This window comes from Xyrauchen texanus, chromosome 46 (assembly GCF_025860055.1).
Source record: "Xyrauchen texanus isolate HMW12.3.18 chromosome 46, RBS_HiC_50CHRs, whole genome shotgun sequence".
In the NCBI taxonomy this organism is placed as follows: Eukaryota; Metazoa; Chordata; class Actinopteri; order Cypriniformes; family Catostomidae; genus Xyrauchen; species Xyrauchen texanus.
In genome coordinates, this window is record NC_068321.1 from 25,071,413 (window position 1) to 25,083,262 (window position 11,850).

The 11,850-nt window shown below is 39.5% G+C and overlaps 2 protein-coding genes across 2 annotated transcripts in view; both read left to right on the top strand.

The window, feature by feature from the left end:
• LOC127638291 (ankyrin repeat domain-containing protein 26-like) overlaps positions 1-2,481 on the top strand; it is a 46,907-nt gene extending 44,426 nt beyond the window's left edge. The window contains exon 44 of the mRNA XM_052119763.1: positions 18-2,481. Within this exon, the coding sequence (XP_051975723.1) occupies positions 18-178 (161 nt within the window). The 3' untranslated portion in view covers positions 179-2,481. The remainder of the gene's footprint in view (positions 1-17) is intronic.
• A 2,843-nt stretch (positions 2,482-5,324) lies between these two features.
• Positions 5,325-10,261, top strand: LOC127638568 (haloacid dehalogenase-like hydrolase domain-containing 5). The gene is made up of 8 exons (XM_052120145.1): positions 5,325-5,523; positions 7,370-7,573; positions 7,717-7,829; positions 7,999-8,092; positions 8,182-8,215; positions 8,287-8,461; positions 8,709-8,897; positions 9,099-10,261. The coding sequence occupies exons 1-8, from the start codon at positions 5,431-5,433 to the stop codon at positions 9,514-9,516; spliced, it is 1,320 nt and encodes a 439-aa protein (XP_051976105.1). The 5' UTR covers positions 5,325-5,430; the 3' UTR covers positions 9,517-10,261.
• Positions 10,262-11,850: the final 1,589 nt, after the last annotated feature.

Genomic DNA, 11,850 nt, shown 5'->3' on the forward strand with positions numbered 1-11,850 from the left:
TTCTCTCTTTCTCTCAGTCACAGGAGAGTTGGAAGGAGGTTCTGCGCGTCTGTCTCCAGTGGGCTCGGCTTCTGGTTCTCAGAATTTAAACCTTAGCATGACCCTGGAACAGCCGGATCCAGTGAGCAAAGCCACTCAGCAGTACCTGGATGTGCTCAAGAAGAATTATATGATCTGACCCAGGGTCAGTCCAGACACTGTGAACCCAATGAACACCAACTATAAAATTTGTTGTCCTCTCATTGGTGTCAAAAAGCACCTCATTAGTTTATGTTTACTGAACTTTTTGTGAAAGGAGTTTTATTTTTGAACTTCACCTAAAAAGATAAAGGTATATATCACACAAAAAAAAACAATCTGCCATCATTTACTCACTCTCATGTCGGTCCAAACCTGTATGATTTTTATTTTTCCATAGAACACAAAAGGAGATGTTTAGCAGAATGTCTGAACTGCAGAATTCTCAGAAAATACAGATTTAATTCAGATTACACATTATTTTTATTTATTTGTCTGCAACATGAAAAGGAAGCCTGTAATCAGTGTAATCAAGCATTGTTTAGTTTTTTTCACGTTTTTTTGGAGCATGTTCAGAACAATTCTCATCACCACAACACACAAAACCCTGCCTAAAATGCTCCGAGTAATGCTCTAAACAAATTGAAACATATCTCACCCAATTTATTTAAAAATAAATTATTTATCTCCGAAACACACTTACCGAAACACACCAACCAAATTTGCACCTTTTTTTTATTATTTAAAAAAATATATATTTTTCAGATTAATCGAAAACAAATTATAACAAGATGTCTAATGATGGATCTTAGAATAAATGGTCAGATTTTGCATTTAATAATGATTAACATTTTCAAATGTAATTGTCTTTAATTTAATTGTAAAGTTTTCAGTAATGATAAGTACGTTGCGGTAATGAGAATTATTTGCCTGCTCTTTTTTCATACAATGCAAATGAATGTAGACAAGTGCAGTCAAGCTCTAAAAATGACATAACAGCACTATTAAAGTAGTCCATACAGCTCATGTGTGCTATGGAGGTGAAAGGTACAATTTTCAGTGAATAACTACTTAAATTTCAGAAGCACACAAATTGAACTGACTATTTTCATGTCGCTTTTATAGTGATTCTATGTCATTTTTGGAACTATCTTTAGTGTTAAAAAATGTTTTAAAAAAAAAACATTGGAGATTTTGGGTTGCAATGGAGTTTGGAATAACATGAGGGTGAGTAAATGATGACAGAGTTTTCAATTTATGGTGATAAATATGGCACTTATATTCATACCAGTGGTCTTTACTCCTGCTGGTCCGAAACTGTGCGGCCTGGGAATAATCTGTCATTTTATGAACACTGAATGTTTAAGTAAAAATGACAGTAATATATTATTTTTGCAGTCTGGACCGAGTTCCAAATGCACAACTTGTGCTTTACTGCTACAAAAATGACACAAAAATCACCAAAAGGGCCAAAGTTTCAACACTGCCAATAAAACCAGTTTTTACATTTGTCCTCAAGTGTAAAGTGACGACGCACTTTGTGCTCAGGAACAAATGAACTGTGTTTTTAAAACTGTTTGGTACGTGTGCAGCGTTCCCCTATGAAATATTTCATGCCGTTACAGCTCAGTGGTGTTTTAGTTTACAATGTATATATTTTGCTTGTTTTTGTTGTCAGTGCATATTATGACAAACTGTTAAACTTGTACGTTTAATATTATTGCCAAGTAATAATGGTACATCGTACACTACAGTGCAATATATGAGTTTTTTTGGGGGGGGGAAACAAATGCTATACATGAATAAGATGAAACAAGACAATGATCTGGTGACTTTTCAAGAATGCTTGACAAAGTCACCACTTTGCTCAGGACGATTTGTGTCGATGTTTGGGCAAATTTCACAAAGAAATGTCCATTTCAGATACATTGCACACAGAAAATGAAACTTATTTTTATGCATCGCGGCATGATTTTTATGACCACTAAGCACTTTTCCCCCAAAATCATTTTAAATTGTAAAGGAAATTTGTAAAGTACAATTGTAAGGATACATTTGTTGTACTGAACTGAATTTATTCTGATTTTAATTAGTAAATTATTTTAATGAATGGAATTGAAAAATAATGGAATTTCATATTATGGAAACGTGGAGGCGGAATAGTGCTTAAAACTTTAAAGAATTGGTCATACATTTTATATTTCATAAAGAAACTTACTGCATTGCAAAACTAAATAATACTTCAAATGTGAAATGTACAATTGTAAGTGTACAGTTGATGTACTGAATTGAATTTTATTGAAAATTATTTTAATTTGTGAGATTAAATGTTTTGCATTTCAGTGGTTTTCTTTATGAAAAATGCAATTTATTTCTCATTTTTGGGTGAAATAAGGCCAGTCTTAGTCTTTTGTCAACCAAAATGTGTACAATCCATTCCAAATATTTCAGTATTGTTTTTGTCTTGAGAATTAAAATTTTTAAAGCTATAAAATTAATCTTAGTCTTATTTTGTGTATATTTATGTGTATAACTATCGGCACCAATTAACTGGTAAAAACCGATATATCAATCTACCTCTAACATGAAGCTTAACAAAAAGCAACTATCGGCACAGATTAACTGGTAAAACCGATATATCGGTCTACCTCTATCATGAAGCTTAACAAAAAGCTACTATCGGCACAGATTAACTGGTAAAACCGATATATCGGTCTACCTCGATCATGAAGCTTAACTAAAAGCTACTATCGGCACAGATTAACTGGTAAAACCGATATATCGGTCTACCTCTATCGTGAAGCTTAACAAAAAGCTACTATCGGCACAGATTAACTGGTAAAACCGATATATCGGTCTACCTCGATCATGAAGCTTAACTAAAAGCAACTATCGGCACAGATTAACTGGTAAAACCGATATACCAGTCTACCTCTAACATGAAGCTTAACAAAAAGCAACTATCGGCACCGATTAACTGGTAAAACCGATATATCGGTCTACCTCTAACATGAAGCTTAACAAAAAGCAACTATCGGCACAGATTAACTGGTAAAACCGATATATCGTTCTACTCTCTATCATTAAGCTTAACAAAAAGCAACTATCGGCACAGATTAACTGGTAAAACCGATATATCGTTCTACCTCTATCATTAAGCTTAACAAAAAGCAACTATCGGCACCGATTAACTGGTAAAACAGATATATCGGTCTACCTCTATCATAAAGCTTAACTAAAAGCAACTATCTGCACTTGTTGACTCTCAAACTTCAGATGCAGAAAATCCCTTGTGGTCTCAAATAGAAGATTCTGTGTGTGCTGGAGTCTTCTGACACAAAAGAATCAGACGAGAGAGACTGAATGAATATAAACGAAAAAAAATATCAGTAAGTTAAGTTAATAGCAGCCTGTAAGTGATTCCAGATGTTTATTAAAAGATTTCGTAGACTAGGCAATGATTTTACTAGGGAGATTAATTATACATATATATAATTTATATATATATATATATATATGTATGTATCTCATTTAAAACATTTATGCAATTAATCATGCCCCTGACAGACAACATGTCTCGTCAAACCAATGCAGTGCAGTGTATAAAATCAAGCAGATATGGGTCAGGAGCTTCATGTAATGTTCACATCAATCATCAGAATAGAGAAAAAATTATCTCAGTGATTCGGACCGTGGCATGATTGTTGGTGTCTTGCTCAAGGACACAATGGTGGTGGCTGTGGGGATTGAACCGGCAACCTTCTGCTTACCAGTGCTGTGCTTTACCCCACTAAGCCACCACCACTCCAAATATTATAATTGTTTGTGTGACATCTCTTTTCTAACTGATCAAACTTACGGTTTTCACTCAGTGGATGATAAAAACTGAAAAAATCCTATAGACGGAATGTTTAAACGGGCCAATGGAATGCTCGTTATTTCAAACGCCAACATTCAAAAATGTAAATGGAAACAAACCCAAAAAAGGCCTTTGATCTGCTTTGTTACAGATCAGTCTGACTGCTAGCTGGCTGTTTGTCTAACTGTAGTGTCTGTATATCCATTAAAATATTAAACTACAAACTTAACAAAATTATAAAACCAGTTTAACCTTTCAGACCAGCTACCTAGATTTGATTTAAGATAAATTATGTTTTAGGAGACTTCTCAATGGGTTGCAATTAAATTAATTACTTTGAAGTAAATTTTTCAAAAGGAGTTTTTATTACAGAGCTTACCAGCTCCTCAGGGGTGCTCCTGTATTTCAGCAGATCGTCATGTTCCCCATCAAACTGTGCCAACTTCTGCCTGTGGAACTCCCGCAGCTAACGGGACAGCCGCAGGTACGCCACTCTGAGATGGAGCGCAGGGGAGACTCCAGTGGATGCCTGCACTCAGGACTGATCCCAACACACACAGAGGAAGAGGAGGAGGACACCTTCAGCACTTAAGTGTCATTTGTTAACACCAGCTCAGTTTAATATCAGCAAAACCAAAGCATTGACTTTATAACACATATTGGTATTACCTTCTGATACATCAATGTACAATCATTTAATTCATTTGATAAGTAAACATGCCTAGCACTGACTTAGTACACTGAAAAAGTACCATGGTATTACCATGGTTTTTGGACCATGTTTTGATTTTTCTAGAAATATACCATATAATTATTTTGAAGTATTTAAGAGAAAAATGGTATATGGGCCAATGACGTGACACTCATTATTTTTCTCATGATCTATTAAGTTATTAAAAAATACATGACAACACTACTTATTACTGATTACTTATAAGTGCTATGATAGGTGTGGGTGAGAAACAGATAAATATTTAAGTCATTTTTTACTATAAATCTCCATTTTCACTTTCAGAATATCAAAGTGACGATATCATATCACTTCAGAAGACATGGATTAAACCCACACCTATCATATCACTTCAGAAGACATAGATTAAACCACTGGAGTCATATGGAATACTTTTATGCTGCCTTAATGTGATTTGTGGAGCTTCAAAGTTCTGGTCACCATTCAAATGTCATACACAAGAAAGTTAATAAATTATTAAGGTTTGTTAATTTTATTGCTGCAGGCCACACCTGTCAATTTAAATAATTAACTCATGCTCACACCATAAAAATAATTATTTTAATAATATTGTCATTGTTATGTTAATGTTTAATAGTTGTGTTTGTGTCCGCTGCATCGGTTAAATAACGGAAGTCGCTTTAGGAGGTGTTGGAGCGCTTCCTGGCGGCGTTCCCGCTGCGCAGAATATTCGCAAAACCTACTGCAGCCGCCGCGTGTCGCAAAACTCCAGTCGTTGCTTGCCATTTCTACACCTTTTCCTGCGGAGACATAAAACACGATAGAATTTAGATAATCTCTATATCTGGATCTGAATCTGAATATGTTGAAACTCGGGTGGAGAGGCGTGAAATTATGCAGGAAAATAGCGAGTTCCGCAATTGCTTCTGCGCAGATGGTGCGCCGCTACAGCGCAGTGAGTTTACGCTCATTATATTATTATTATTATTATTTACTAATGAACCCTCTGTTGTAATCATGAGTAATAACACAGTAATAAAACACAGCAGAAAGAGTCGTGTTGTCTGTTACTCTGATTTTGTTTTTGTGTTTTGAATGAGTTTGTGGTCAGTTGAGTTCTTCAGTCCAGTCTTGGGCTGCTTCTCAATCTATTGAGTTGCCTACATAGACAACAAGTAGGTGTCTAGGTAGGCAGCTGATGCAGGTGATTGGAACCTTGGAACTTTCACCTGGATTTCATTACTATGTGACACACACCCCTAAAATAGCACAGCAAATGTGAGAGTACATGTGAGAGAAAATGCAACAACATAGTCTACTCTATAAGGTGTGTTGTTTGAGCATTAATTTAAAAAGTTACTCAGTGGTCCTGAGAGGACGAAAATGTCCACATCAAAAAATGCCATAATATTATATACTAATAGTATTTTCCACTTTCGATAAGCTAATTTTGTTTAACCATCAGTCCTGACTCCTGATCATAACTACCAAATATTCATTCATGGTCATGATTTTAACCCTTTAAATGCCAGTTTGTTTACATTATGCTACTGTTGTTTTTTTACACACACATTTCTCAATACACACATACAAAACACACTCTGACATCCATACTAACACTGAAAGATTGTTGATACAAATCCTGCATAACAATCACCATTGTGTCTTTAATCAAGACACTTAACCACAGGATACACCAGGGGAACTAAAACTGAAATAAGTGCACTTTATGCTGCTTTAACCAAAAATTGGTGCCATATTGTTTCAACTAGAGGTCGACCGATAGTGGATTTTGCTGATACGATAACTATGGTGGTGGAAAAAGCAGATAACCGATTAATCGGACGATAGTTTTTAGAATATAATTTTCTTTGTCTTTCCTTACTAGCACGGGCACAGACATAGAGGCTGCAAGGACAAAATGAACAAAAATCCAAGATGCTGTTTATTGCACAATCAAAATTCCAATATTAGCCAGAAAAAAATGTGATGCATAAACCAGGACTTTTAACTGTAAACAAGAAATACATTTATTAATTTCAGGACTCTTATTTTGAAACGACAGAGACTTGGCTCAGCTACAATGCTACATATTTAAGTATTTACCAAAATACGCTTTTTATAGCTTATATATTTACTAGATTAAGTTAAATATCAAAATATTAAATATACATTGAAGTGAGGAAAATAATATGATTGAATATTGCCAATAATGACGAACTTGGATCCCCTCGAGGTGTCAGTGATTGTTTTTATTTCAGCACTATAGGGCGCTTTTATACTGTACAATTCTTTAAGAGTAAGAGTGAAATAAAATAAAATCTGCATCGATTTTTGCCAATAACCGATAGTTCCAAAAAAGCAACTATCGGTACCGATTAATCGGTAAAACTGATAGATATAGATCTTCCTCTAGTTTTAAGACTCTCTTCCTTCCGTTGAACACAAAAGGAGATGTTAGATGTGACTAATGATAGACCGATATATCGGCCAGGCCGATATTTGTCCATTTTGTGATTATCTGAATGGGCCGATAACTGCTCGCTTGGCCGATTAACAAGTGTTAACGTTCCCTTGTGTCAGTTCCACAATGTTGGAAGAAATGTTGCATACATCTGATTTGCTTTTGTGAAATTGTATAATGTTTATCTGCATTTATATCGGCCATCCTGTACTCTAGATATCGGTATCGGCAATTGAAAATACCGTATCGGTCGACCACTTGATGGGACTAGTTACGTTATTACTAACTTTTGCAAGGAAAAACAATGCAACCCACTTCAAACCATGTCTGTGAACAGGACCGCAGCTTGTTTGGACTTTTGTTTGACATTGACGGAGTGCTGGTACGTGGACGGACGCCCATTCCAGAAGCTAAACAGTGTTTCAGGAACCTGGTGGATGGGAATGGAAAGTACAAGGTTCCCGTGGTGTTTGTGACGAATGCGGGGAATAGTCTCCGACAAACCAAGGCAGAACAGCTGTCTCACCTCCTGGAGGTCGAGGTACGTCTCATTCAAAAGTCTTCTGACTCAACTATTTACACCATTCAGGTTGTCTTTGTGTATTTCAGTAACATTGTAGGTAGTTTAAACCCCCGTGAAACAGGGCTGTGTTTACGTAACTGTCATTTGTTTTCCCCAAACAGGTGTCTCCAGATCAGGTAATGCTGTCTCACAGTCCGCTGCGGGTTTTCACTCAGTTCCATGACCTGTGTGTGCTGGTGTCTGGACAGGGACCTGTGGTGGAGGTCGCACACAAGTATCCTTCTTTACTTTGATGTACACGATTTGGCATCTTGGCGACGAGTTGTGCACGGAAAAAAATACCATTTGGCACAACGCTTCGAACATGGCTAATCCAATCAGAATTTAGAGGCAGAACAATCTGTTTTATATACCCAATTTGCCCTTTACAGAACAAACTCCAGTGTAGGTTTTAAGAACGTTGTGACCATTGACATGCTGCGGGACGCGTACCCTCAACTCGACGTGGTGGATCATCATCGCAGACCCAAAGACACGGTGAGGAGAGGCTAGAATAAAACATTGACCTTAACTTTACACTATGGCAGCTAAAATACTGACTATATTATGCAAACTATATTTCACAGATTCCCCCCTCTAAGAATTTACCACCAATTGAAGGTAAGTGTCATTCTACTGGTTTCTCGTTATTTCTGTCCACGTTTTCCAATCCTCTAATCTTCACTTAACAGCCGTCATCCTGTTTGGTGAGCCTGTCAGGTGGGAGACCAACTTGCAACTTATTGTTGATGTGCTCTTGTCCAATGGGATGCCGGGAAACCCTGTGACATCACTGCATTACCCACACATCCCTGTGCTGGCCTGCAACATGGATCTGCTGTGGATGGCCGAGGCGAAAAACCCTCGGTGAGTGCCGAAACGCGTTTCTCCCAATCAAATCTCACGTATTCCACGCGTCATTAAAACACATTACAATACAGCAGGTATGACCTCATACTAATCAAAGGTCAACCGATAGTGGATTTGTGTGGAATTTATGTGCTGATGGGACACGTTTTCAGTCAAATTTTTCTTTTCACGCTCTTGCTTCAAATTAGAACACGATAAGAGGCGAGTCCTGTTAACTTAATACATATGTTCCAATTGTCTTTAGATTTGGGCATGGTATGTTCCTGGTGTGCCTGGAGAATATCTATAAGAAGATAACTGGTTGTAAGCTGAAGTATGAAGCTCTGATCGGGAAACCCAGCGTTGTGACTTATAACTATGCCGAACTGCTCATTCGACAGCAGGCCGAGAGCCTCGGCTGGACCCGTCCCGTGGAGAGACTTTACGCCATCGGGTGAGTCAACAATCATCATCAACTGTTTGGGGAAAGTATTTGTTTTGGGTTAAGTCGGTGTGTGCGAGTGTGTTTTGAACAGGATTGTACATTGAAATTCTCAAGACTTTGACCGCAATCTATACGGTTAAAGGAATAGTTCACTCAGAAATGTAATTCTGTCATCTTTTATTCACCATGATACATTTGTATCTCTCATAGTGACAACCCCATGGCAGACATTTATGGTGCAAACCTGTACAACCGCTACCTCAAAGCAATGCGTCATACTCATGCTCAGGTGCAAGCTCAGGGTGGCTCGACCACCCAGGTAACTGGAGACCTGCAGTGTGAAGTGTCCGATGACGACAAACATTCTGGACAGGTGATGGTTGGGGGTTCATTCGAACACCAACTTCCTGAAGGCTGCAGTTCCATCCTGGTCTGTACAGGCGTCTATAACCGCGACCACCAGGACTTGCCCTCTGACCCCGAGCAGACGGTCACAGAGCACCAGATTTTCCATGGTCACCGGGACTTTCGATTTGACCCGAACCTGACCCAGCCTTCCTTCGTAGTCCAGGACGTTCAGGAAGGAGTGGAGTTGGTCTTCCAGCTGGAGGGTTGGCCACTGCAATAGATTCAGCATGTCCCAAATTGTGCCTTCAAATAATGTTTCCGGGTTCATTTCATGTTCTGCTCTATCGACAACAGTTGTGGCATAATGTCTATTAGCACAGAAAAGTATGTTGACTCGTCCTACAGTTAGACACTTACAATGGAAGTCTATGGGGCCAGCGTTTGAGAGGATTTAAAGGAATATTCCGGATTCAATACAAGTTAAGCTTAATCAACACCATTTGTAGCATAATGTTGATCACCACATAAAATAATTTCGGCTCGTCCTTCATTTATTTAAAAAGAAAAGGCACTAATAATGGGGCCAATTAATAAATATATGTTTTTACATTGTTTCAAAAGTAAAGCCACAAGATGTAAACAATAAACATGTTACCATGACTTTTGTGTGAATAAATCACTTACTAGTTTACAGGTTTTACCATCAGTACGTTGTCATGACAACAAGGTTGTAAAATTGGATATATCTACACAGATAAGGTTAGTTAGCAATTTTATCACACACAAATGATGTTAACATGCATATTGTTTACGTCATGTGGCTATAATTTTGAAATGGTGTGTATTTTCATGTTTATCAACTGGCCCCATTCACTTCCATTCCATTTGCTGGCCCCATTCCATTCACTGGCCCCATTCCATTCAACTGGCCCCATTCCATTCAACTGGCCCCATTCACTTCCATTCCATTCGCTGGCCCCATTCCATTCGCTGGCCACATTCCATTCAGCTGGCCCCATTCCATTCCATTCAACTGGCCCCATTCCATTTCACTGGCCCAATTCACTTCCATTCCTTTCAACTGGCCCCATTCCTTTCAACTGGCCCCATTCCATTCAACTGGCCCCATTCCATTCACTTCCATTCAACTGGCCCCATTCCATTTCACTGGCCCAATTCACTTCCATTCCTTTCACTGGCCCCATTCACGTCCATTTGATTCATGGGCCCCACTCACGTCCATTCCATTCACTGGCCCCATTCACTTCCATTCTTTTTAACTGGCCCCATTCCATTCACTGGCCCCATTCACTTCCATTCCTTTCAACTGGCCCCATTCCATTCACTGGCCCCATTCACTTCCATTCCATTCAACTGGCCCCATTCCATTCACTGGCCCCATTCACTTCCATTCTTTTTAACTGGCCCCATTCCATTTCACTGGCCCCATTCACTTCCATTCCTTTCAACTGGCCCCATTCCATTCACTGGCCCCATTCACTTCCATTCCATTCAACTGGCCCCATTCCATTCACTGGCCCCATTCACTTCCATTCTTTTTAACTGGCCCCATTCCATTCACTGGCCCCATTCACTTCCATTCCTTTCAACTGGCCCCATTCCATTCACTGGCCCCATTCACTTCCATTCCATTCAACTGGCCCCATTCCATTCACTTCCATTCAACTGGCCCCATTCTATTTCACTGGCCCCATTCACTTCCATTCCATTCAACTGGCCCCATTCCATTCACTGGCCCCATTCACTTCCATTCCATTCAACTGGCCCCATTCCATTCACTGGCCCCATTCACTTCCATTCCTTTCAACTGGCCCCATTCCATTCACTGGCCCCATTCACTTCCATTCCATTCAACTGGCCCCATTCCATTCACTGGCCCCATTCCATTCACTGGCCCCATTCACTTCCATTCAACTGGCCCAATTCCATTCACTGGCCCCATTCACTTCCATTCCATTCACTGGCCCCATAGACTTCCATTCCTTTCACTGGCCCCATTCATGTCCATTCCTTTCACTGGCCCCATTCACGTCCATTCCATTCACTGGCCCCATTCACGTCCATTCCATTCACTGGCCCCATTCACGTCCATTCCATTCACTGGCCCCATTCACTTCCATTCCATTCACTGGCCCCATTCACGTCCATTCCTTTCACTGGCCCCATTCACGTCCATTCCATTCACTGGCCCCATTCACTTCCATTCCATTCACTGGCCCCATTCACTTCCATTCCTTTCACTGGCCCCATTCACGTCCATTCCATTCACTGGCCCCATTCACGTCCATTCCATTCACTGGCCCCATTCACGTCCATTCCATTCACTGGCCCCATTCACTTCCATTCCATTCACTGGCCCCATTCACGTCCATTCCTTTCACTGGCCCCATTCACGTCCATTCCATTCACTGGCCCCATTCACTTCCATTCCATTCACTGGCCCCATTCACGTCCATTCCATTCACTGGCCCCATTCACTTCAACATACCACATCAACTGCACCTTTTGGGACAGGCCCTTTGAGATAGGACGTGTCTTCAAGTGCTGAAGTAGGGGCGAGGTTACGGGTTTACACTATTGCCATCAGGAAATT

What these genes read in the sequence shown, in the direction of transcription:
- LOC127638568 (XM_052120145.1), top strand. Translation starts at nt 5,431, where the DNA reads ATGTTGAAACTCGGGTGGAGAGGCGTGAAATTATGCAGGAAAATAGCG. An exon ending in TGGTGCGCCGCTACAGCGCA is followed by an intron (nt 5,524 to 7,369) that starts GTGAGTTTACGC and finishes GTCTGTGAACAG; the next exon opens with GACCGCAGCTTGTTTGGACT. An exon ending in GTGGTGGAGGTCGCACACAA is followed by an intron (nt 7,830 to 7,998) that starts GTATCCTTCTTT and finishes AACAAACTCCAG; the next exon opens with TGTAGGTTTTAAGAACGTTG.